This window comes from Sorex fumeus, unplaced genomic scaffold (genome assembly GCF_029834395.1).
Source record: "Sorex fumeus unplaced genomic scaffold, SorFum_2.1 ptg000067l, whole genome shotgun sequence".
Taxonomy (NCBI): domain Eukaryota; kingdom Metazoa; phylum Chordata; class Mammalia; order Eulipotyphla; family Soricidae; genus Sorex; species Sorex fumeus.
This window is the reverse complement of record NW_026606124.1, coordinates 5,085,339-5,110,845: the sequence shown is the minus strand read 5'-3', so window position 1 is coordinate 5,110,845 and position 25,507 is coordinate 5,085,339. Positions and strand designations below refer to the sequence as shown.

General features: G+C 39.9%; 1 protein-coding gene across 5 annotated transcripts in view; it reads right to left on the bottom strand.

Annotated features, from left to right (window-relative positions):
* Positions 1 to 2,298: 2,298 nt before the first annotated feature.
* The window catches only part of MYO9A (myosin IXA), a 224,388-nt gene continuing 201,179 nt past the window's right edge, over positions 2,299 to 25,507 (bottom strand). For 4 of the 5 annotated variants that reach the window (XM_056128796.1, XM_056128797.1, XM_056128798.1 and 1 more), the window contains 5 exons: positions 23,396 to 23,519; positions 22,123 to 22,176; positions 8,858 to 9,057; positions 7,813 to 7,955; positions 2,299 to 7,009 (listed from right to left, as the gene is read on the bottom strand). In XM_056128796.1, the coding sequence (XP_055984771.1) occupies positions 6,546 to 7,009; positions 7,813 to 7,955; positions 8,858 to 9,057; positions 22,123 to 22,176; positions 23,396 to 23,519 (985 nt within the window). In that variant the 3' untranslated portion in view covers positions 2,299 to 6,545. The remainder of the gene's footprint in view (positions 7,010 to 7,812; positions 7,956 to 8,857; positions 9,058 to 22,122; positions 22,177 to 23,395; positions 23,520 to 25,507) is intronic. The other variant, XM_056128801.1, reaches the window with a different exon arrangement.

The window sequence follows — 25,507 nt, the reverse complement described above, 5'->3', positions numbered from 1 at the left end:
AGACACTTGTTTGCCCAGTTCTTCCAATGTTACAGCTTTAAATTTGTCTTCTCATGTGGGGTATGTTGAATATATAGCTCTCAGATGATTCCAGGACTCAATTCACCCATTTGTTAATTGGCCCCATTGAAGTTCAAATAGACAACAGATCTTTCACTTCATAGAGTTCTTGTTAGAAGGATGCTAGGCCCTCAAAGAAGAAATTTTTTGGTTATGATCATAAGAGGTAGGAGCCTGGGAGAATATTCAACTGCTCAAAGGCCTGCAAGGTCCGTGTGAGCCCCAGAATTGGATCCTCATAAACACTCTTTTCTCCCCATCTGCCACCTGGGTCCTCCCCAGCACTGGCCAGGTGGTCCTGGTGGTTGCCAGGGTATTAGCACTGCACCAGCAGACCTGGACTGCCAGGTGGGGCCTATATATTGACTGGGCTAGGACACAGTACTGCTAGCAGTGATCCCTGTGCCTTTGAGTTCTGCTGGGGAGGCCCCCCAAACTGACCCTAACTACACACAGTGAGCCTTGTAAACCTACCAATGAAGCTGTTTCAATTGAAGCTGCAGTTTTCAGATTCATGAGACACTTCTCTATGCTTAAGGGAGTATTTAGTGGTAGAAAGGGCAGAGGAAGACTCACTCAGCACTACGCAAATGAATATGACCTGCTAGTGGAACCAGATGTGTGGCTAACTAGTTTTAATCTGGAGGTGACTGATTCTTCCCTCCACAAAGCATGCCCCACAGGGCCCGTTTTGTTCCAGTGCTCCTGAAGCACTGTTCCCTGTGGTCCCCTCAGGGAACAGACTAGACTCTCATCAGATATTAGATGTATTTAGTTTCACGCTCATGTCACTGGCTTCAAGACAGTCCTTCTCCCCAATCTAAAAGAAACAACAATTGAATGTATTAAAGAGCTCTGTCCTCATTTTTACTTCCACCTCTCTACACCTTTCTATTCCTAGGGCTTCATAAAAAATTCAGTACTCATAAAGTCAAATGTTACAAATGGCATTTATAGGTCTTATGTGGTTAATTAAGGACAGTTTAAAAAAGTTTATGATCCTAATCATTTTAACATAAATTTCGTGCAAAAAAACTAAATTCTAGCTAAAACTAAGTGGTTAAGAAAAATGGAAAACAATGATCTCAAAGAAAACAAAGATTTTCAAAAAACAATTAATCTGGCACTATGAAAAATTCTCTACATCTCTTTTCTCTTTCACCTTAGATCTGGCTTGGCATTTGGTTGCCTCTGATCTCATTACACCCTCAGTGTGGGCATCTCCAGCTGGGTGCTCGGTGATCTAGAAGTTAGCAAGACAAACAAGGGACCGGGGTGACAGAACAGTGGGGAGGATGTTTGTGTTGCACGTGGTCAACCTGGGTTCAATCCCCAGCATCACATATGGTCCCTGAACACCAAGAGTGATTCCTGAGTGCAGAGCCAGGAGTAACCTCTGAGCAGCGCCGGGTGTGACCCAAAGAGCCAAATAAAAAAAAATTTTTTTAAAAAAGGATAAAACACCAAGGGATGGGGTGTGTGTGGGGGAAAGACAGACAAGATTTCTTTCTTCAGGAAGTTTACATCAAACAATGCCACAAAAATTGAGATCCATTGACCTCTAATTCCAAGTAGAATTTCCTTTCACACTGAGACCTCAGTGAGAATCATCCAAATAATCCGGATTTTTGGATGATAACTTCTCCTGCAGAGGAAAGGTACAACCAGTGAAGACAAGCGAAATTTCCTAAATCATGTGTTGTTGTGACGGAATAAGAGTGACAATGTTGAATTCTTGTTTCTAGTGCACAATGCTCTGTCTCAAGCAAAAACCCTCGGGCATCTTAGCACATGCCACTTCTTCAGGCCTCTTCAGGTGGGGATCCTATTCCTTCCTTGCATATGCAGGCCTAAACTGACAGAATGAAATGTTGCCAGAATGACTATGGAAAAGTTAAAAATTTTTTCCCTTGGTTTTTCTTCCACACTTGGAAGTTATGTGGAGCCAGGGATGGAACCTGGGTAGGCTGAATGCCTTACTTGTTGTTCTTTCTCCAATTCCCCAAAAGCTTACGTTTTACCTTCACTTAGATTAAGTTGCAGTTCAATAATTACCACCTCTGTATATATACCCAATACAACATATATTGGATATACATCCAATACACTAAAATAAATACGTATTTCATGCCTATGTATATCTGTATCTATAGATATAACTGCTGTTTCTTGGGTCACAGTGGTGTGAGTTGGAATAGGAGCCAAGATGGTGAGAGAACAAACCACACACTTTGCTGCTTTGGGAAGCTTTGTTCTTTAATGAGCCATGGAGTGATTTGTTCGTCAAGCTGCTTCTGCGTAGCCATACAGTGCATATCTTGAGTGGCACAAATTGCACTTTATACAGATGATATCTTGCTCCCCCCCTCCAAAAGCAAAACAAAACAAAACAAAAAAACAAAAACAAACCCCGAAAGAAAATTACAAAGTGCCTATTGATTGTATCAGGAATGTAATCAGTTCTGTGGATGAGATAAGTCATTCTTCTTATAGAATTATTCTGTTAAACAGTAAAATGATATTATAATTCACAGGATATGTCCCTTTACAATACAAAGTCTTTTTTAAAAATTTACACTCAGCATACTTATAAATTACTTTAAATCCGTTAAAATAATATAACACTAATCTGTAGTCCACACCTTTCTTCCAGTAAATACAATTACCTGGTTCAAAAGGTTTAAGTTTTATGTGACCTAAGAGGGCTGATAAATATTTAGTATGAATAGATAGCAAGGTAACAGGACCCATGGTGGGACTTTTGTTGAAAACAGCTGCAGCCAAGAGAACAAAATACCAAATAGATCCATTTCCACAATCATCATTTGGCTATGACCTTTAGATACCAAATAGAAGTGGGAGCAGTTCCAAAGAAAAGTGGTTAAATGCATGAAAGGCAAAGAAAGACAAAGAACTCCCACAAATACAAGTAATTTTTGCCACCAAGGTTACCGCTGTGCTGGGGAAAAGGACTGGGGAGGCATCACTAAAGTGTGGGTAAACATAACACATCTGTCAACAGAGAATGATGTCTGCCCCATGCCCAGCTCCCCAGCAAGGGCAAAAAGCAGAGAGGAGGATGAGGAAAGCCACCTAAAATGTGTTTCTTTTTTTTTTTTTTGAAATTAAAACTCTCTTAGCTTAAACACATCCTGAGAATACTTCCTTCTAATTCACCAAAGTGCTTGTGAAAACATTCATTATCGTTTAAAACAAAAACAAAACACAAGGCTCACAGGCAATGAAGTAGGCCTGTAGAACTCGGGGCGGGGGGGGGGGGGGGGGGGGATGAGGAGAAACCTCCTCATTTCAACACCCACCTCAGACCCTCTGACTCTGAAACCCTATTGTGATGGAATATGGAATAAAAGTCTTCACTCACTGACCCACAGGTCCAGAGCTATCCCTGTTCTCCAAAGCATGTAAAGATGGGGCTCTGTTATCCCACTCTGACCTCAGTGGGAAGGCTGCATCTATGGTTTGGGAAGCCAAGAGTGGCAAAACAATTAAAATGGCAGGAAGTACAAAGTGCATTACAAACTAAACATGTCATCTCCCTGAATCCTTCATTTGCTGTTTATTTTACCTTGTGACATACAATATGACTCAAAAATGTTTCCATTACATTTTCCACTGTATTTATGCAATTAAAGGGATGTTTGCTTTGATGGGCTTTGTTGGGGCTGGAAATGTGTGATATAAACAGAATATTCTCCATCTTGGAGTATGGGCTATAAATCTGGAGTGACCCCATTGCTACCATGCAGGATTTCCTTGAGGCAAGATCAAAGAAAACTAGCAAAGGAGAACAGGAAACAAATTTGACACATATTAAGATTAAATATCTTAAATCGTAAGTGATTGTAATGCAGCATCATTTCGTGATGACATAACAGTGATCACGAAGAACAATTAAGATTAGGTATAAGGATTTATAGCATTTGGCTCTGATAATTTTTAAGACTAAATGGCTTCAAACAATGCCTGTTATCTAATGAAAACAGTATCATTCTTTCAAAGGGAGTGTCCCATACTTGTTCTTCAACCTTACAAATGTATAGCTCTTCCCTCCCCATAACCCTCCATTCTGGCAGCTTGTTAAATGACTAGAAATCCACAAATCTAGGAACTGAAAAATAGTTTTTTTAATTTAACTGTATCCAAATTCAGGTTTCAAGTCCCTGAGAAAAATTAGTCTCAATATCCATTACCTGGTTTTTATAAAGTGACCTAGATGATACTTTTTTAACTGCCCAAAACTTATGTTGGGGAAAGAAAATGGGGGGGGGGGGGGCGGGGGAACCAACCAACAACAACACACAGAACTATTTAAGAAGAACATACTGTCAAGATGTGTTCTCCTAGCCATCCTCTGCTTCAGAGGAATAATCTCTCATATAACATTTAACAAATGTTCTGAAGCAAACTGAGCTAAGCCCAGCAGGATGCCACTCTCCCAAGAATACTGCAAAGTGTACATCCGGGCAAGGACACTCTGTTAATCCCGTGTTGACACAAGCCCACTAAGGGACTGGCTTTTCCTCTGAGAAATACCCTAAGGTTCAGGTTGTGAGGGCTTCAAGCTGTTTCCTCCTCAGGACAGCATCAACAAGGTAGCAGAATGTTTGTGGGATACACAAATCTAAGCATAATAATTCTGGAGATTTAAAAAAAAAATTGTTCTGGAGATTTTTAAAAAGTGTCCTGACCCTAGCTCATGCCCGAATCCAAACAGGGAGGGTCAGCCTGCTGCTACCACTAGCTGCCACTCAGACGATAACCCAAGCCTGACCTCTGAGGCTGAACGATGACCACCGCGCTGGTGGCGTGAGGTTCAGTGTTGTGTAACAGGCGACCAACTGCTAGAGAAAGTCTTTGCATTTCCATACTTCAAAGTATCAAAGAAAGAATAACCAAAATTCAGGTTATAGATGGTAAAAGGCTCTTTTTTTGTTTTTTGTTTTTTGAGAACAGTGCATGTTAGACAAGATGCATTTAGTAACTTTAAAAATAAACATTTTCACATACTTATCTGAAGAGTATCATGTTTCATTTCCATATATTATAAATAGCAACAAACAAATTTCTAATCCCACAAATGCTAAGAAGCGTAAAATGCTATCGTAATTCAGGTGTGTGGAGACACCCAAAGGTGCAAAAGATGGTTTGACTTTTCCCTCAGTCCAGTATGGAGTGGTTCTCACTCCCCTGTCCGTTGACCTCTAATTTGTGGGAGAAACTCTACAGGGAGGGGGGAAGCATAAAGTTAAACAGAAATATGCATACTCTACTTATATATTTACAGTAAACTTCAGTAACCAGAATATTAACAAAAATAGCTTCAAGTAGTCCTTTTTTTTTTTAAACCCTACTTAATACTGATGGTCTGAGGAAAAGAAGATAAAAGTTAACTGGGTTACATTAAAGACTTTTCTCTTTCGTTTTTTGGCAGTTTTAGGTAACACTTATTCATGCAGTATAGCCTGTGAATGTTTTGGGGGAAAAATGATTAAATGGTCACATTATCTGTTTGAACAGTTGGTAGAAATTCACCAGCAGATGAATTCCCTTATTCATGTGAACTCCAGTTTAATTTACATAAAGAGAAAAGCCTCGATGAATTAGGATGAAACCCTCATATTTAGGGACCACTATGTCTCTGGGTTTTTTTTTTCTCTTTTCTTTTTTCCCCCAAATCAGAGAAGTCTGGGTCCAGCAGCCAGAGATGTAAGGAGAGGGTGGCTACTGAACTTCAGCCCATGCCATGTAGTTGGCAGGAACTAACCAGAAGTCAAACTAGCATCTATTAATTGGACATCAAATATCACTGAAAAGCAAAACATGTTTTCTCCTTTGTCATTGTGCAACTAGATGTCTGAGGCAGGATCTGATGGCTTAATAGAAATAACTGCTTCTTTACTTTCCCCAGAATATAACATGGAGTGTTTTCCAAAAAAAAATAGAGGGCTTAGGTATTTTGTTTATAAATTCTTGGGGGGGTGGGAGGGCGGGAAATGACATCCTACACCAGCTCCTAATTATCTCAAAATAAACCCAAGGCTTTTGCTTTTATGGTTAAGAAAAAAATTATGCTTTCTTTAAATGTCAGGAATCAGTGGGCCCTCAGGCCCACAATATCCATCCCTCAGTTCCACACCCACCCTGGGAAGGGAAAAGATGGAGGAGAGGCAACTACAAAGACCTCACAGCCGACCCAAATCCCCAGCCCTCGGTGACCATGTTTAGTGAAATTTCTAGTCAAATACAGCAGCCAAGGCACAGCGGGCACCATCCCTAGCAGGTCTGAGAGGCCTTTCCACTTCTGCAGAGGCCCAGAAATTCAGCAGACAAGATTTTCCTTGAATGCTTGGCAAAAAGCAGGACCACAATTAGGATGGGCTGCTGTGGACGAGTTGACGGGAAGAGGCCCCAAAGATGAGATGTGTTTACCACTCTGCAGCCATTAAGGACACACATCTGTCATTTCAAACCATAAACTCATTATTTCCAAAGAGAGTTAGCTGTTGGGTGGAGCTGCTGTCTGGGTCCTCAGTTTTCCTGCGACCAGATACAACTGTCCCCTCGGGGGTCTCTTTGGTTTTCTGAGGTGAGTATTTCACATTCTTTAATTTTTGTTTTCCCTTTTCAGGGTTAAAGGTTCCTCTGCTGATGAATTGAGGCCTGTCTTCTAGGGATTTGCTCTGGCCCAATGGCCCTTCCATTGCTGGGGCCTCACCAGCTGAGGCAGCTCGGTAGAATGGAGATTTGGAATAAATCTGAAATCGTTTTCTGGTCCCATGAGAAGATGAAGTGTTAGATGGACAAAAAGAAGAGGCTGACGAGTCCACTGAATCCAAAGAGTCTTGATGCCTTTTTAGCTGCTTCCGTAGCTTGCTTGAAGGTTCAGATTTGTAAGCTGCCTTTAGGGAGCTATGCCCTAAACTTCTCTCTAATGGAGAGAGGGGTAGAGGGAAGAGAGGACGGGGTTGAGGGGGGAAGAAAGCTCAATGTAAGTAACAGTTCCCTCTAACGCAGCAGTTTTTGGTTTTCCACCCCATACACCTCTGGTCCTGCACCACTCAATGGAAAGGTAGTTGACAATCAGTATTAGCTACATGGTAATAGATTTTTCATGGATAGGCAAGAAATTTCTACAGCTAGTACCAGTTCATGTATTGGCAGCTAAAAACCAAAGGTCTACAGAGACTTATTATATAATGGATAGGTATCACTATTCATGTGAAATCAGGCAGGGAAAGATTCAGAGGGTCAAGATAGCTTATACTTTCTGCACAACCATGATTCAAGAAGAGTTACCAACCATTTCTATAGGTAATTTTCTACCATCAAGTGAAAGGAATCTACTGTCTGATTATGCTAGTAGGAGAGGCCTAGAATTATCACTATCATTAACTAATTACCGGGATATGCAATTAAAGTTCTATATCCTCCTGAGAAATCCAGGGAAAATGTATAGTAAGTAGTATAGTATAGTAAGTAGTAGATCAATAACACAACATCTGCTGTAATTATTGATTTTTCTCTGTGACAAATATAGGAGAAAATTTGCCAAGAAATAAAATTAGATTGAAGATATGGAATAATAAACAATTTATATGGAAGTTTCTCAAAGACTGATACTACTTCAACTCCTGAGGACTTTCTCAGCTTTTTAGGTAAGCATTCCTGAAAGGGATTCCTTATTCCCTTTGCAAAACAAAGCAAAGTCTCTGCTCTAACATATTTATTTACCTGATTTTTCAGAGATGGTCCCTTCAGACTCAATATTCAGATTTTCGGAGCTATCAGCAGTACCAATGGAAGCCTCAGACTCGAGGGTTTCATCATCAGAGGCACGGGGTTCTAGTACAAGCATCTCAAATGTTAGCTCCTCCCTGTAAGATACAATAAAGAGATCTGGAGCTGGAACAATAGTGTAGCAAGTAGGAAGCTTTCCTTGCACACAGTAAACCCAGGTTTGATCTCTGGCACCCCATATTGTATTCTGAGCCCACCAGAGTGATCCCTGAGGACAAACTCTGAGTACAGCAGGGTGTGTGTCCCCAAATCCAAACAAAAAAATCAATTAGCATCTCTTAAGAAGAGGAAGGAAGATAATACGGAAAAAGAGTTCAAAATTTTAAGTGGCAAAATTGTCACATTCCTTACTGTTCTCATAGAGTGGCAACGATTCATAGCAATGATGAAGGATATACAGACTAACAGACAAAATGAAAGGCTAGGGCCTTTAAAGGACTAAGAGTGAAGTGAGAAGAGATGCCGCAGCTATATAAGATGTGGTTCCCCTTGGCTACACTGAGTTTCAGATAATAAATGCCCTTCATGGTGGCGAGACAGCACAGGAGTGAAGATGCTTGCCTTACATGCAGGTGATACAGGTATAAACCCAGGTACCACCGGGTATAGAACCAGGACTAGCCCCTGAGCAGTACCGGTTGTGGCACAAACCCTACCAATCTCAATTCCCTTAATAATTTCTTCTGAATAATTTCCAATTTGTAAGAGATTTTGCCTTAGCTTGGTAATCCTTTTTCCTCTGATCTGATAAACATAGGCTCAAGTCAACCTTTTCACTATGGTAGCTCTAGGTTTCAGCTCATAGAACTTCCTCCTTTGAGTGACACTGTTACTTGAATACAGGAAGTAACTCTTTGTCATCTCCATGGGCTCTGCATCAGCTGGCACAGTCCTTGATACATAGAACATATTTAATAAATAGGGAAAAATAAAGAGTAGAAAGGAGAAAATGAAGATAGCTAAGATCCTGGAAACTCACTTTTCTTTCTGTAGATTCTCAATCTGTTCCGTCAGTACTCTCTCCTCCTGCTGCATTGCTGCTTGCTGTTGTTCTGTGACGTCAGTCTCCATGGCTGCCTCAGTAGACAAAGAATCTTCTGGAACATCAGACATGGAGGGCACCCGAACAACAGGAGAGGATGGACTTGGATAGTTTCCTCGACGGAGACGCCCCTTTCCCTGTAAAGAAAGATAGATGTTGAAAAGTTAACTGCGTGTCTGCATTGATTTTATGTTGTCTCTTTAGGATAACAAGTGTACTTCCCTCACACCAGATGAAAGGCAGAAATAAATGTAAATACTCAGCAAGGGTCAGGAAGTACCTATCAGTGAAGTACCATCCACTGAACACACAGAGAAAAATCCCCTGCCGGAGTACTGGAAAATGGGTATTTGGGTGTTCTTTGAATCTAAACTGCATCTTCTCCAAACTAATATCCACATATGGCTACTTACATTTAAATTAAATTTTATTTTTATTAATTAAAATCAATCATCAGTCACACTGGCCACATTCAAGTGCTCAATAGTCATAGGTGGCTAGAGGAGATTATACTGAACACAGGTTATATATAATAATTTCTATTATCACAAGAAGTTGTGATGGACACTTGCTCCAAAACATTAACCTCAGAAAGCACCATCTCCTTCGGAAGAAATAAAGAAACATGTTCTGAAGTTCAGTTGTGTTTTAAAATAGACATGCATATGTCACAGGGCATCTGAGATAAATATTCCCTAAAAACAAGTAAAGAAGCTTTCTTTTCAAAATCAGAGAAAGGAAAACTCTCATGATTTTAAAAAGTTGGCTATTTTATATCTACAGTGTAGCTACTGGTAATGGCCAACTACTGAGATCAAACAGCAAATATTTAAAAACCAACATCTCCTCAAAGAAACTGTAGGGTTAACAAGGTAGAACACAAAAGGCTAGCCAGCATTACTAAATTCTAGAAGAGAGGGCTGAGTTTTTGACAGGCTCTAAAGCAGGGGTCAGCTATAGTGTGCCCCAAATCTGGCCTTGTGTACAGTTCTGTAGAGAAAGCTTTACAGGAATACATTCATGTTCATTAATTCACGCTCATTAATTCATGACTCTTCAGCAGCACAACGACATATGACTTGTGCAATGGAGACTGCATGGGTCCACAAAGACTAAAAGCTATTTTTACCTTGTCCTTTACAGAAAAAGTTTGCCAACCTCCGTGGCTGAGAACCAAAAACCAAAGTCCAGACCCATGCATCAGTGAGTAAAACTTGTGACTGATAAAACCTCCATCTTGATCCTCAAGATTGCTTTCTAACCATAATGTAAACTGAAATTATAACATCCTTGCAAATATTTCTAGCTTCAAGTTATCTGAACAGTTCAGAACATTGCAATCCTTAAAATTAAAGTAATCCTAGTTAATTTACCCTAAAATCTGGCAGGGCGGAAAAAAGACTGTAGAAAAGTAACATTAGCTCAGGCCTCAACATATTTTTCTATAAACACTATGTCTGGCACACAATTGAAGGCACCAAGCACAAAAGGAGACAAGACAATGTAAATGAAAACCAATACAGACAACAGGAAACAGCAACCCTCAATGACTTCAGGTAGGGCAGCTATCAGACTATTCAAAATAAACATGCTGAACGAGACAGAAAGACACGGTTCAAGTAGTGGTGTGGATGTTAAGTCAAAAGAAAATATCCAGAATATATTTAAGAAAACAAAAACAAAATTTTCCTGGAAACATTCATAAAATAAGGTAATGAGAGAACACAATGAAAAGATTTGCCAGATGTTTAAAAAGAATAAAAATAATTTAAAAAATGCCAGGAGAGAGAACCTGCAGAAGAAATACTGTAATATCAGAGCATTTTCCAAATCAATTAAAGACCTCAACTACTGACTGATAAAAAGCCTTCAATATTTAAAAGGGTTAAGTAAAAATAAATTTCTTACCTAGACACACTGCTAAAAATAATCAAAGAAAAAAGAAAAATCCTAAGAGCAATCACTAAAAACAATGTTTTACCAACAAACCAAAACAAATAAAAACCCCATTAGCTTCAAAGTTTTCTTTACAACAGAAACAATGGTAAAGTCTCTCAAAAACTTACTTTTCAAAACCACAATGCATTGTACTTTCAGAGTGGTGAAAGAGGAAAGGTAACTGCCAACTAAAACCTTTATATAGCAAAAACAACCTTCAAGAGTGAAGCCGAAATTAAAATCCTTTGAGACAGACTAAGAGAATCCATCCCCGCAGACCTACACTAATAAAGTACTAAAGAGCATATATAGAAATAACCCATGAAAAAGAATCAAGGAAGAATAATGAAAGAGAATCAGGAAAGAATGAAAATGGCAAAGATATGAATTCATAAGTCTAAATGAATACCATATATAAAATATGCACAGAAGATCATTTTAAAAACACAACAGCAATAGCAACAGGCCAAATAACAGCTAATGAATATTGAAGTCACCAAGCAAGACAACTTTGTAGGTAATAGATTTACGCTGTAATCTTCAGATTATCTGCTAAAAAAGAGGTTAAAGAACACAAAACTTTTAAATAGAAGGAAAAATGGAGTAATAGAAAGCAGTGAAAAGAGAAAGGCAAAAAAGTAAGAAATAAAAAGGAACAGATTTTAATTTCTTAAAAGCATATAATAAAAAGGTAGATTTTAGTTAAAACTGCTGATGACATTCAATGCAAATATATTAAATTATTGAAATCTGAAATTAGTTTGCAAAGACCACATATAAAACAAAAGAATTAGAAAGGCTAGGTAGGGGCTGGAGCAATTACACAGTAGGTATTTGGTATTTGCCTTGCATTTGGCTGACCTGGGTTAGATCCCCAACACACTCTATGGTCCCCTGTGCAACACCAGAAGTGATCCCTGAGTGCACATCCAGGAGTAATCAGCACTGCAGGGTGACCCCAAAACTATAACCACAAACAAAAAAACAAAGAGAAAGAGAATTAGAGAAGGGGGTGGGGCGGGCAAAAAAGTGGCTGAAAGTGTCCACCAAAGGCAGCCTGGGGGATGGGGCGGAAGGAAGAAATTAAAGACACTGGTGGCAAAAAACATACACTGGCGAAGGGATTGGTGTTGAACATTCTAGGACTGAAACTCAATCATGAACAACTTTGTAACTGTGTATCTCATGATGACTCAATATAATAGTTAAAAAGAGAAGAAGAGAGGGTAAAAGGTATACAGTTCTAATTAAAGAAAATCAGGGTGGCTGTAGTAATTCTACACAAAGCAAATTTTAAGTTAAGAAGTAGTGCTACCTGGGGCTGGAGTGACAGCACAGCGGGTAGGGCATTTGCCTTGCACAAGGCGGACCTGGCTTTGATTCTCAGCATCCCATATGCTCCCCTGAGCACCGCCAGGAGTAATTCCTGAGTGCAGAGCCAGGAGTAACCCTTGTACATTGCTGGGTATGACCCAAAAAGAAAAAAAAAACCAGTGCTACCCTCTGATAACAAGGGCTATTTCACAGTGATAAAAGTTCAAATTATGAGGCTGGGGTCATAGCTTAGTAGTAGAGCACATGCCTCATGGGTGAAACCTTGGATTCAATCCCTGGCACTATAAAATAAATGTTCCAATTTTAAGACAATATAACATTTCTAAGTTTGCAACTGCTAAAAATGGTTTCTGATAAAATACAACTGTGATTAAAATATTAAAAAAAAAACAGAAAAAGCTATATTCCACAAAGAATATTACTGTATACAACGAATCAGGGAACAGCATTAACTGATTAAACATAGGTGAACTAATAGACATATATAGAATTCAGTATCTAACCATTACAAAATATTCATCATTTATGTTTTTTGGTTTGGGGGCCACAATCAGTGGTTCTCAGGGCTTACTTCTAGTGGTACTCAGAGGAGCATACAGAGTGCTGGAGACTGAATCTGGGTCAGCTGTGTGCAGTGTATCTCTACATCCAGAATATTTGTCATTTTAAATACACAGAGGTAAACAACAAAATCTCAACAGTTAAAACAACTTATCGGAGCTTGAAAGTAATTTAAATTAAGTTTTTCTGATAACAATTACAAAGAAAAAGCTAAAAATCCTTATATATTCGGAAATTAGGAGACAGATTTCTAAATACAGGGTAATGAATAAATCACAATGGATATTACAAAACACTTTGAACAAAAATCACGCAAGAATTATGATCAAATGCTTCTCCAAAGAGGACAGCCAGAGCCTGAAAGACAGTGCAGAGGTTAGCTTGTACCCTGGTTTGATCCGTGGCACCGCATATGGTTTCCTGAGCACTGCCAGAAGGGATCTCTGCTTTCAGAGTTAGGAATAAGCCCTGGGTACCACTGAGTGTGATCTCCAAACCAAAATAAAGAAAAGAGGATATTCAGTATACTTATGAAAAGGGATATATGCACTTTAGAGTAACAACAGAGATATTACAATTAAAACCATGACAAGAAAATTAAGGAATCTGGCCATGCTAAATACTGAGGAGGTGGTGGAACAACTGGTGAATTCAGTCACTGTAAGCATGGCCTTAAGGAGCAGTGATTTGGTGGGGGAATGCCAAGCACTGAATCCAGGGCATCACACATGCTAAGCATGTCTCTTACCAGCCCCACAGTGAAAGAAAAGTCTGGCATTATGTACTAAAGCTGGAGATATATATGCTGTTACCCAATAATTACACTCACAGCACATGTTACCCAATAATTACACTCATATATGTACACTCAACAAAAATACATGTGTTCCTCAAAGACAAACACATAGGAATAACATTATTCATAATTTCCAAAACTATACATCGCTAGAATGGATAAATTAAAGACATATACACTAGAACAGCATACAGTAATGACAATGAACAACTAACCACAACAATATGGATGTCTTATACATAATATAAGTTTGAGCAAACAAGTCAGATTCAAAATCACAAATTTTATGTGATTCATTTATATAAAGCCACCTAACAGGCAAACAAAACTAGCACACTCAGGAATACATTAGTGGAAATACAACAAAGAAAACAAAGAAGAGAAACACAAAACAAGTTATTTCTTACCTCTGGGGAAGAGAAAGAACTGTGATTGCAAGGAGAAAGTAAAGAACCTTTGGGGATGCTGGCAAATCTTATTAAAAGTAGTATGCAGATGTTAACTTTTTATTCATTGTGTTTCTTAACTTTTCATTATGTATTATAACTCAAATAAAGTTATTTTAATAGGTCCATTACACAGCATTCTCTATATATCTATACACATATATTTATACATACATGTATATATTTATACATATATACGTATATGTATATCACTGAATAAATAGCACATAATAATAAAATGACATTTCTGAGTCGAGCTTAAAAAGAAAAAAGAAAGATGTGCTATCGTCTCAGTAACAGAAACAGTTCATCTAGCCCAGGTGGTAAGGTGAAGTTCTGAGAGAATTCAAGCTAACTCGTCTAAGATCATGCATTCTAAAATCATACAACAGGATAACAGAGTAGGATTATAAGACTGTTATTCCACTTGTAGTTCTGAAAGCAAGTAAAGACTACATTAATTAAGAAGTCTTCAAAATATATTAGCTACTTTTTTTTGTGGGGAAGAACTTACCCAGTGGCGCTCAGGGCTTAGTCCTGGCTCTGTGCACAGGGATCATACCTGGTAGTGCTCAGGAAAATGCATGCAGTGCCACAGATCAAACCTGGGCCAGCTGTATGCAAGACAAGCACCCTACCCTCTTATACTAAATCTCTGAACCCACATTCTGCTAATTTTAACACAGGATGACTCAGGAGAAGATGGCGTTGAGGAGGAAGACAAAAGACCAGGGTTTGAAGTCAGTATTATTATCAAAATTCAGAATCACCCTATAAATTGCAGGACATGTTCCTATTTCATCCCATTTATCTATTTACATAGTGAATGGGCTGGAGCGATAGCACAGCGGTAGGGCGTTTGCCTTGCGTGCAGCCAGGCCGGCTGAGCCGGGTTCGATTCTTCAGCCCCTCTCGGAGAGCCTGGCAAGCTACCAAGAGTATCTATATATGCCAAACACAGTAACAACAAGTCTCAAAATGGAGACGTTACTGGGCCCACTCAAGCAAAATCGATGAAGAACGGGAGGACAGTGACAGTGACAGTGACAGTGACATAGTGAAGATACTCAAACTAAAACTTAATATGACGTAAAGCCTCCTGTAGTTGGAACAAACTGAAACTATTCCTAAATGCACTTCTCAGTATTCAATAAGAGAAGTCTTTGTTCAATGTTTACCTAGCCACCTGAACACATCAGCGATTGGTTGAATTACTTCACAGAAATGAAGAAAATCAAACAAGTTCGATAAGTATGATCACTTTTAAGACAGCATTACACAGAAATTAAAAAGGAAAAAAACTGAGCCCCTTAGAATCTAACATTCTGTTACAAGCTCAAAGTCTTTAAACAGTTGACACATAGGCTGAGGAGACAGAACAGCAAAGGCCACATCTGTGTTCAATCCCTAACACTATATGACCTATGTATCATGGAGGTATCATGGAGGGTGTATCATGTATCATGACAGTATCATGGAGGGTGGCGCCAGACACTCCAAGCACTTACTCTTCAATGCAGTTTGGGTAATTCCTGGCCCCACAGGGTCCCAGTAGCACTGCATCTTTGGACCCTATCAGTGAAATTCCAGACAGCTGAGTCAAGTATCACAAGGTCCCCTGAGCACCACTTAGGAACCCCTACTCACAATTAAAAAATAAAAATATTGATTACATGTTGCTTTCAGAAGCATGGGAAAATATTTAATGTTACATTAAAAACCAGACACAAAGTCATAAACATGGATTCATTTTTTTTTAAAACTGCAAATGTGGGCCAGAGTGATAGTACTGTGGGTAAGGTGATTCTCTTGCATGTGGCAGACCCAGGTTTGATCCCCAGAACCCAATATGGTCCCCTGAGCACAGTCAGGAATGATTCCTGACTGACAGAGCCAGAAGTAAGTCCTGAGCACCACTGGGTGTGGCACCATCCCCAAATTACAAATATATCAACTTACTAGTGGTGGTTTTATGACTAGAACAATATTCTTTACTTTCTACATTTATTATACTTTCCATCTTTCCAACAACAATAATTATTTGGGAAGGGGGCTCGCAAGTGTTCAGGGGCCCCAGGGTCCACTATCAGTGATTCTCGGCTGACCAGCTGAACAGTACAATGTAAGGGATAGAAGATGCAGGGCTGCTTGAGTACTGTGGTACTTCATGGTGTTTGGGAACTACCAGGGCCACACTCAGTGCTGATGGGGCCTCCCGGGTTACACAGAGCAATCCTGGGGGCCCATGTTGTGCCAGGGATCCCTAACCCGTGTACTCTCTCTCCCCGACCCCTGAATTCATTTGTTAAGACATTTCTTCAGATCAGTGTTCACTTCTCATCCCACCACAGTTTGATTCATAATAGTTTTTCTACCACTAGTGCAAAAAACAAATCTTTTCTAGGTGTTATAATCAATGTATATCTGGTCCTGTAGATTCCCTGAAAAAAAAAGTTCACATATCATTTTTCTCAGGCAGCTGGTCTTATTCCTATTATTTATAAGGGTTCATATTTAGGCAAAATTGGGTTTTGTGGCAAAAATAATATTTTCTCTCTTAGGGTGTGTTCTTTTCTTATCGCCGAGCTCATTTTTATTATGTAAGAGTACTTGATTTTTATGTTACTTAACTTACCAATGTCATCATTGCAAGACACAGGATATTTTTCTGCTATAATAGGGATTTTTTTTATTAGCCTCTCTCCATCCTGTTGGGCATTAGCACATAAATTAATATAGATGAATTCAGGGAGCACTGACATGTATTTATAAAATCTAGCCTGCCTTTCCAAATGCATCTGTTCAAGTAATTTTTTTCTTGTTGGTAATTCTTGGAATTTTAAAGCTTTCTTTGTATAAATCTTCCACATTTCTTCAGGTAGGGCCATGCATTTTATGCTGTGCATAAATAGGTACTTTTCTTCCATTATATCATGACTGGTTGTTTATATTAAAGTTGTTGGATATTTTCAATATCAATATTACAAACCACAATGTCCAAAAGGACGGGGAGAAGGCGGGGGGGGGGGAGAGAGAGAGAGAGAGAGAGAGAGAGAGAGAGAGAGAGAGAGAGAGAGAGAGAGAAAGAGAGAAGTGCCTGCTGGGAAATGTACATTGGTGGAGAGATGGGTGTTGGAATATTATATGACTTAAATCCAATCATGAACAGTTTTGTGATGGTCTATCTCACAGTGATTCAATTAAAAAGCTAAAAAAATAGTTGCTGGATATAACTATACTCAGATACCTTAATATCTGTAATAGTTTTCTGATTTTTTTTAGATTTTGCATGTATATAACCATAATAGAAACAGTGATAATTTACCTCTTCTTTAAACTGTCTAAGATTTATGTGAGTAGTTATATATAATCTTTATAATACCTGATATATCAACTCTCTATAAACTACAATAAAAAGATGTAGATTATATATAATGTGTAATCTATATGCTGTCCCTATAGTTTTAAAAATATTAACTCATTTAAAAGGCACAAGACAAGATTGCTCACTCTCATCACTTTTATTCAATAAAGCATTAAAAGTACTTGCCAAAACAATCAGGCAAGAAAAAGATATTAAGGGCATCTAGATAAGAAAGGAAGAAGTCAAGCTTTGACTACCTGTGGAAGACATGATACTATATTTAGAAAACCCTACAGACACTACAAAAAAGTTCGTAGAAACAATAGACCTGTATAGTAAAGTGGAAGTCTACAAAACCAACACACAAAAGTCCCCAGTTTTTATATGCAAATAATAAAATAGAAGAGAGAGAAATTCATTTACAATTGTGCCTCAGAAAATCAAGCATGAGGGCGGCATCAATTTAACGAAACTACAGCACTACTAAAAGAAATGAAAGAGGACACAAGGAAATGGAAACACATCCCCTTCTCATGGACTAGGAGAATCGATATCTCAAAATGGCAATATTCCCCAAAGCATTATACATAATCAATGCAGTTCCTATAAGGATACCTATGACATTATTTAAAAGAAGTAGATCCTTAAATTCATAAGGAACAATAAAATTCCTCAAATAGCCAAAGCAATTCCAAGGAAAAAGAAGACAGGAGGCATCACCTGCCCAACTTGAAACTGTACTACAAAGTGGTAGTAACCAAACAGCAAGGTACTGGAACAAAGACAGACTCAGATCAATGCAGTAGAATTAAAAATCCAGAGACAGACTGTTAGGTATATAGTCAGTTAATCTTTAGTAAAGGAGCAAAAAAGCATATAGCAGAGCATGGAAAGCTTCTTCAATAAGAGATGCTGGGAAAACTGGTTGGCCAGATGCCAAAAAAAAAAAAAAAGAAAAAGAAAAAGCAGATCCTTTCCTAATGCCATGCAAAAGTCTAATCAAAATGGATTGAAGATCTCTGTATCAGAACTGAATCCATAAAGCACATAAAGAAAAACAGAGGCAGAATTCTCTGACATTAAAGCTAGACCTTTAAAGACACAATGCCACTGACCAAGCAAGCATAAGTGAAGATAAATAAATAGGTTTACATTAAGAAACTTCTGCACCTCAAAGGAAATGGTGAGCAGACTATAAAGACACCCCATGTGACCCAGTAATTCCACTCCTTGAAATATATTCCAAGGGTTCAAAATCACAACGCAGAAAAGACGCCTGCACTCCTGTGTTTCCTGCAGCACTACTCACAATAACCAAAATCTGGAAACAATCCAAAAGCCCAAGAACAGATGACTGGACAAAGAAACTATGGTAGATATACACAATGAAATGACTACTTGGCAGTATAAAAAGGTGAAGCCACGCAATTTACTCCGACAGGGATGGATCTGGAAGTATCATGCTGACTGAAGTGAGTCAGAGTGAGTGAACGGACTCTGAATGTTCTCTCTCATATGTGGGATATAAAGAAACATAGTAGTGGGGTAAAATATACCCAAAGGTTACAGGAAATGAGAACAAACTGTCAGTAGGGTACTCACCACTGGGGGTTAATGGTAGGGTAGGGAAGGGGAGACTACAACAATGTTCAGAGGTCGAGGAAAGTGGACACCCTGGAGGAGAACAGGCACTAAAAGGAGATATAACGTGCATGCAAGATACCCTCTAAGTGACAGGATTGTAAACCAAAATGTCTGAAAAGAAAAAAAGTGCCTTGGGGGCGGTGTGGGGAGGGTTACTGGGGATATCAGTAGAGGAAAGTAGGCACTGGAGAAGGGATTGGTGTTGAAACATACCTAAAACTCAATTATGAATTACTTTGCAGCTTTAATTCACGGTGATTCAATAATTTTTTTTTAAAAAAACTTCACTTAATTCTTTGAATTTGGTACTATTTTTGGGTTAGGGGGATTTTGGATCACATAACCAACAATTCTTAGGGCTGACTCCTGGCTCTGTGCTCAGAGATGACTTCTCACAGTGCAAGCCAAGCACCTTGATTCCTGTACTAAATCTCCAGTTCTTGCTTGGTACTATTAACCCAATTAAAAGAAGGGAAAAACTGAGGGCATGGAGATAAATGACCTGCTCATGACATAATAGCCAGTATTATGTAGAAGATTTAAACACAAAAGTCGAGTCCAGGGCAGGGGCAAGATAACTGAAAAAAGAAAAGTTCAGGGAACTTTCCTGTGACAGCAATACAAAGAATGAATAAACACTGAACTAAGCATTGTATCATACAAACAGTCTCACTGAGAAAATCCTCTGAGAACACAGCCATAGCCTCAGGGAGATTCAACACTGCAGAACAAAGAATTTAGAAATTTAGAGCAAAAAAGAATTTCCCTGGTCAGAGACTGAAAGAGACAGGGACTGGAAGCCAGTAACAATAAAGGCAAGGAAGTGTGGAGTGTAGTTTTTACAGTTCCATTTTGTTCCTCTACTTGCTAAGTTGAAAACAGACTTAGATTTCGCTGCATACAACACATGGTGCACTGTATCAGATGTGAGCTGAGACTAGCCATTTCTGAAGTGAACCCTACCAAAAAGGGTCGCAATCTCTGCTCTGTCTGATTTACTACCTTGGCTCTGTCTGGACAGATTCACTGTCAAAAGCCGACTTTCAGAAGTGGCCCCACCCCACCTAACAGGTTTTTGTCAGGGAGTAAAGCATAACAGTTTCTACAGAATTTCAATTTGTATATGCACTCATTCGAAAGGAGTTAAACCCAACAAAGGGTATAGCTGCACATGGCCTGTGCTGGGGATGGCCAGTCCTGCGGTGAGCCTTGTTCTGATGGGTCACGGCATGGTTCTACCTGAGGTCCCAGGTTCAAAACTAAGGAACTCTCCCCCATGCCAGTGCACCAGATTTAATCCCCAACCTAAGGCAGAGGGCAGACACTAAGCCTTAGGCCCTGCAGAGGTTCAGCTTTATGCCTCCATCCACTGCATCAGAACAGATAGGGAACTGGCAACACCCAGCACAGGTAGTGCCCAGTCATTCCCAGGCTGCAACTGTGGCAATCCAAAATACTGCATCAGGATACAGACACTCTGATGCTGAGCCCTGCCCATGAAGTCGTGGTTCTGAACAGCCATTTCCAAACTTCTATTGGCAAATATAAAAATATAAAAATCCCCCAGCGAGTAAGATCAGCTCGCTGACCCGCTGTGATCGATTTCACAGTGACCGCCTCTACTCACTGCCTAAGCTGGACAGACTATGATGCCACACCAGATGCCTGACACCAGCAATTGTGAACTCTGGACCAGAGCCCAGGACAACTAAGTACTATAGCATCCATAGCATACTGTGACTACAAACCCCCAGCTGTCATCTGGCTGATACAAGTCAGAGCCATAGGCAACCAGTTCAATCTAGAATCCATTTAAGAAATCCTCACAAGGTATCTGTGGCTGCCAGAACTGGACTAAAGTCTTTTCTAAAGCTAAGTGCATATGTAATAGGAATGCAAGTGTGATTTTCTTGTTCCAAAATTATAGCTAAGACCCAAAGCTGTAATTGGGTAGGCCTATTTCAAGGAAACAACCATAGCTAGTGCCAGGCTCTTTTAAGATGCACCAGTTAATGGAATCAGTCCTACCATCAATATTCTAACACTTCACCTCGATATGAATCAAAAGGCTGAAAAAAAGGGGAAGGGATTATCAAACTGTTAAAGGGAAAATGGAGCTAGTTATTAAAAAAGACGGTCTTTCTATTCTACTACTCTTTTTGATAAAGTATTGGTTACATATGACTCCAGATGGTAAGAATGTATGTTTGATCACCTAAAAGAATGGCAAATCAGTATTTTATCCTGTTTATATGTATAGGATAAAAACTCACCGATTTTGTTATATACAGAGGAGGAAAAATAAATGGGTAAGTGTGATAAGAAAGTGTCATGCCAAAGAGAAAGGTGAGTCTGTCAATCATCTTGAGTTCTTGCTTCCCAAGAAGAAGAAAAATATAGCTTTCCACGCAAAGTATTTGTAGTCCTTATAATTAGCCATGGGAGGTATTATGGCTGGGTTATTGTCTTTGAGCATCTTGAATACACAGTGAAAATGCCAATGTTCAGGACTTAGCCAGAAAATATAATCACGTTTTGCAAGGGATTATCAATACTTCAAAATGGGATCAGATTGAGCTGTCAGCAAAGTACATAGCATATTGAGAATGAGCAAGAATAGTACTGTCAGGCAACTAAAAGAAAAGACTGTCCCGTCAACACTGCTAGAATTCTGTCTGCTTTATGTCTCCTCCCATAGAGGAAAAAGGCCAGAAATGTGTGATAAAAGAAACCTACACATCTGCAAAGTTTTCATCCCAGATTATGTTTGTTTCTCTGAAAGAGAGTGTTAGGTACTGAATCAAACCTGTGTCTGAAGTTTGGTACAAAAAGACACAATCTAAGAAGAAATATATAAAGAAGCTTAAGTGACTAAGAGGAAATAGCAATAAGATTGTAATGATGAGTGTTCAACTATATCATACAGAGGAAAGAAAATAAAGGCTCTAAAGAAAGAGAAGAGGAGAGCAAGCAAAGGCTGATCAGGAAGCAGAACCTGAACTGGGATTGCACACGGAGGGAGGACAGGCATGGATGATAGACAGAAAAGAACAACTCCTGGATGGATGGGAGACAATAATGTAAAGTGGCTGTGACACATTGCAATATTAATACATACCGAAACTGAACTGCGGGTAATGCTCATAAATCTAACTGCAATTAGTACAGGTTTCTGGATTAGGAAGGACATGAAAAGGAAAGCAAAAGGTTAGCATGTACATGTTATTGCTCCATTAAAAGAGAGGAATTACTCTTTCAACGGACTGAATATATTCCTCTTTTGCACCATCAGGAAAAAAAGCACAGTAAGTCTGCTGTGAAAAATAACTATGTAAGGTCTCTCCCTTTCCCCTAGATGGAGTACTACTAAACTGAACTTCTCTGAACTAAGCTACTAAAATCACATACTAGAGAAAGCTTTTAAAATGTTTCTCTTTTCATTTTCTGGAGGAAAGATTTAGATAGTGCCCTATGACTTTTGCTATCTTTACTCTCCGGGATGGGGAGTGGGGGCCTGTTTATATTAGTACTTTTTTCTTTATTAGGTCATTCATAGAACTTAATCAAAAGCTACTTTTAAAAATAAGTGTTCTGTACCAGGCAGTTTTAACTATTAACAAAGAAAGAAGCAGAGTTGTATTAATGCTAATCCAAGTATCAACTATAAAGTTATAGAGAAAGTACGACTGGGCCTTTGAAAAAACAAGGGCATAATGATAGGCAAGCCTGTTTCCTTCAGAGAATTCTCGGAGATGTGGGAGGTACTGATCACTAAAACTGAGGGCTCAGGTAGCAAATAGGCAATAAATTTAAAGCAGTAATTTTCTAGTGGTAACTATAAAACCCTACAGATTATTAGTCAAAATCAGTTATTTATATATGGGCTAATGGAGAAAATAAGTTATTTTTGCAGGATTCTTCTCAAAATCTAACAATAAACCCTGTAAGAACTCTTTATTTAGCACTGCAGACAGATGGAATTTTATTTCCTTATGAATCATGTATTTGCAAATAACTAAGCTGTCTATAGCCCAGGAGTCTTAGAAGGACCATCAAAAGTAGAGGGTTAGGGAGAGATGGGAGGAAGTACAGCAAAAAGGATCAGTTCTTATAGAAAGCATAGAAAAAGAAAATAGGACAGATTATTGAAGCAGCATTTTATCCAAATACTTAATTTTTTAAATTTAGTACATTTTTTTTTTTGCTCATACTCTGTAAATACTCTGAAAGAACAAATACAAAGCATCCACACACCCAGAAATTTGGTGATTTCATGTGCTCAATATGAAAAAGATCTGGAGAGAATACCCTCTCTCTCCACCATAAATGCATATATGGAAATCTAAGGAAAACACCCATTTCCCATGATATTTTTACATCTTGTATCTTACCATTGATCTACGAATCAGTGACAGTCTGGTCTTTGCTTTACTTTCAGCAAATTCCAGACTACTTATGTCTTTGAGACGGGCTTTATATTTATTCATTTGTTCCACAACAATCAGTTCCACACAACTGAAAAGGGAGAAAAAAATAGAATTATTAGGATAATTCTTAATAATTAAAATAACCAAAGTGTAACACCCACAGACCATTTTGTTTTTAGTTAGGTACAGTAGATGGTTAAGGAGAAAAGAAAAATCAATATCCCTTATATTAGAGCTAAGAAACAGAATTAAGAATCATGGTTCATGGGGGGTATGGTGCCACCAGCAGGTCAATCTGTACCTGTGAGGCGAGTGCATTAGCAGCCTGATGGCACCTTCAGACTTCCAGATACCCCCCAAAATGCCTTTGGCCAGACCCCAAAAACTTGGGGCAAAGTTTACCAAGAAAGTAAATGGCCAAAAGTTAGGTATGTGGGAGACACACCCACAAACAACCTCGGGCTCAGCTATATAATTGGAGGCATGGCCTCTCTGGTTCCTGATCAGACTGCCTAACAGCCATGATCCCAGAGACTCAGAAACAAATCTCGAAACCCAATGGTTTTTGGCAGAAATGCGTCCAGTCCCTGCAGTAGGTTACTGGCGCTGAGCCACCCCAGGTGAGAATAGGTTTTGTGCCGTGGCATGCTCCCCCTGGCAGCCCAGTGGCCATCATCCTCCACAGGCTACTGGACAGTCAGGTTTGGGCCCGCAGTGACAAGACATGCGGGACCTCACGGGATGGAGGTGGAGCCGGCCCTTTCCTCCCCGTCCCAAGGAGACCCCAAGTCGCCGCCCACAAACGGCCTCTCTGGCTCCTGATCAAGCTGCTTAACGCCCATGATCCCACACGCTCAGAAACAAATCTTGAAACCCAACGGCATTCAGCAGAAATGCGTCTGGACCACGCAGTAGGTTACTGTCACCGGGCCACCCCAGAGGGGAAAGAGTACTGTCCCTCCACCTGCTCCCCCCTGGCGGCTCGGTGGCCACCATCTGCCAAAGGCCATTTGACAGTCATGTTTGGGCCTGCAGTGATGAGACACCTGGGGCCTCACAGGATAGGGGTGGAGTCAGCCCTTTCCTCCCCGTCCCAACAAGACTCCGAGTCCCCACCCACGAACGGCCTCTCTGGCTCCTGATCAAGCTGTTTAATGGCCATGATCCCAGAGGCTCAGAAACAAATCTCGAAATCCAGCGGCTTTTGGCAAAAATGCGTCTGGATTCCGCAGTAGCTTACTGTTGCCGGGCCACCCCAAGGAGGAAAGGGTGCTGTCCCTGTGCCTGCTCCCCCTTGGCAGCTCGGTGGCTGCCATCCTCCAGAGGCCATTGGTAAGTCAGGTTTGGGCCTTCAATGACAAGACACGCAGGGCCTCATGGGATGGGGATGGAGCCGGCCCTTTCTTCCCTGTCCCAATAAGACTCCGAGTTGCCGCTCACGAACGGCCTTTCTGGCTCTTGATCAAGCTGCTTAACAGCCATGATCCCAGAGACTCAGGAACAAATATTAGAACCCAGCAGGTTTGGGCAGAAATCCCTCCAGATTCAATTTTTGCTCGAGTAAAAGTAAAGTAAAGGCCCTCCCGTTGATCGTCGATTTGCTCGAGCGGGCCCAGTAACGTCTCCATTGGAGACTTTGTTGTTACTGTGTCTGGCATATCGAATACTCTCGGTAGCTTGCCGGGCTCTCCGAGAGGGGCGGAGGAATCGAACTCGGGTCGGCCATGTTGGCCGCGTGTAAGGCGAACGCCCTACCCGCTGTGCTATCGCTCCAGCCCTTAATTCAATTTTTAAAATTTTGAAATTTCAAAATCGCGCAGCCACGACTGCAGCTGCGTGATATCATGTTATTTATAACCAGCAATAGAAAACAAATTGTCTACTGTTGCCTTTTCAGCAGATCTGAGTGTTGGGGTAAAATCCCAAATAATAATTGTGGGGTCTGGTGTCAAAATACTGAATGTGATTAAAGTAGAGAGAGTAATGTGGAGGTCATCTGCTCCACAGGTAGGGGTAGAGTGTGGGATGGAGGTATACTGGAGTTTTTGGTGGTGGAGAATGGGCACTGGTGAAAGT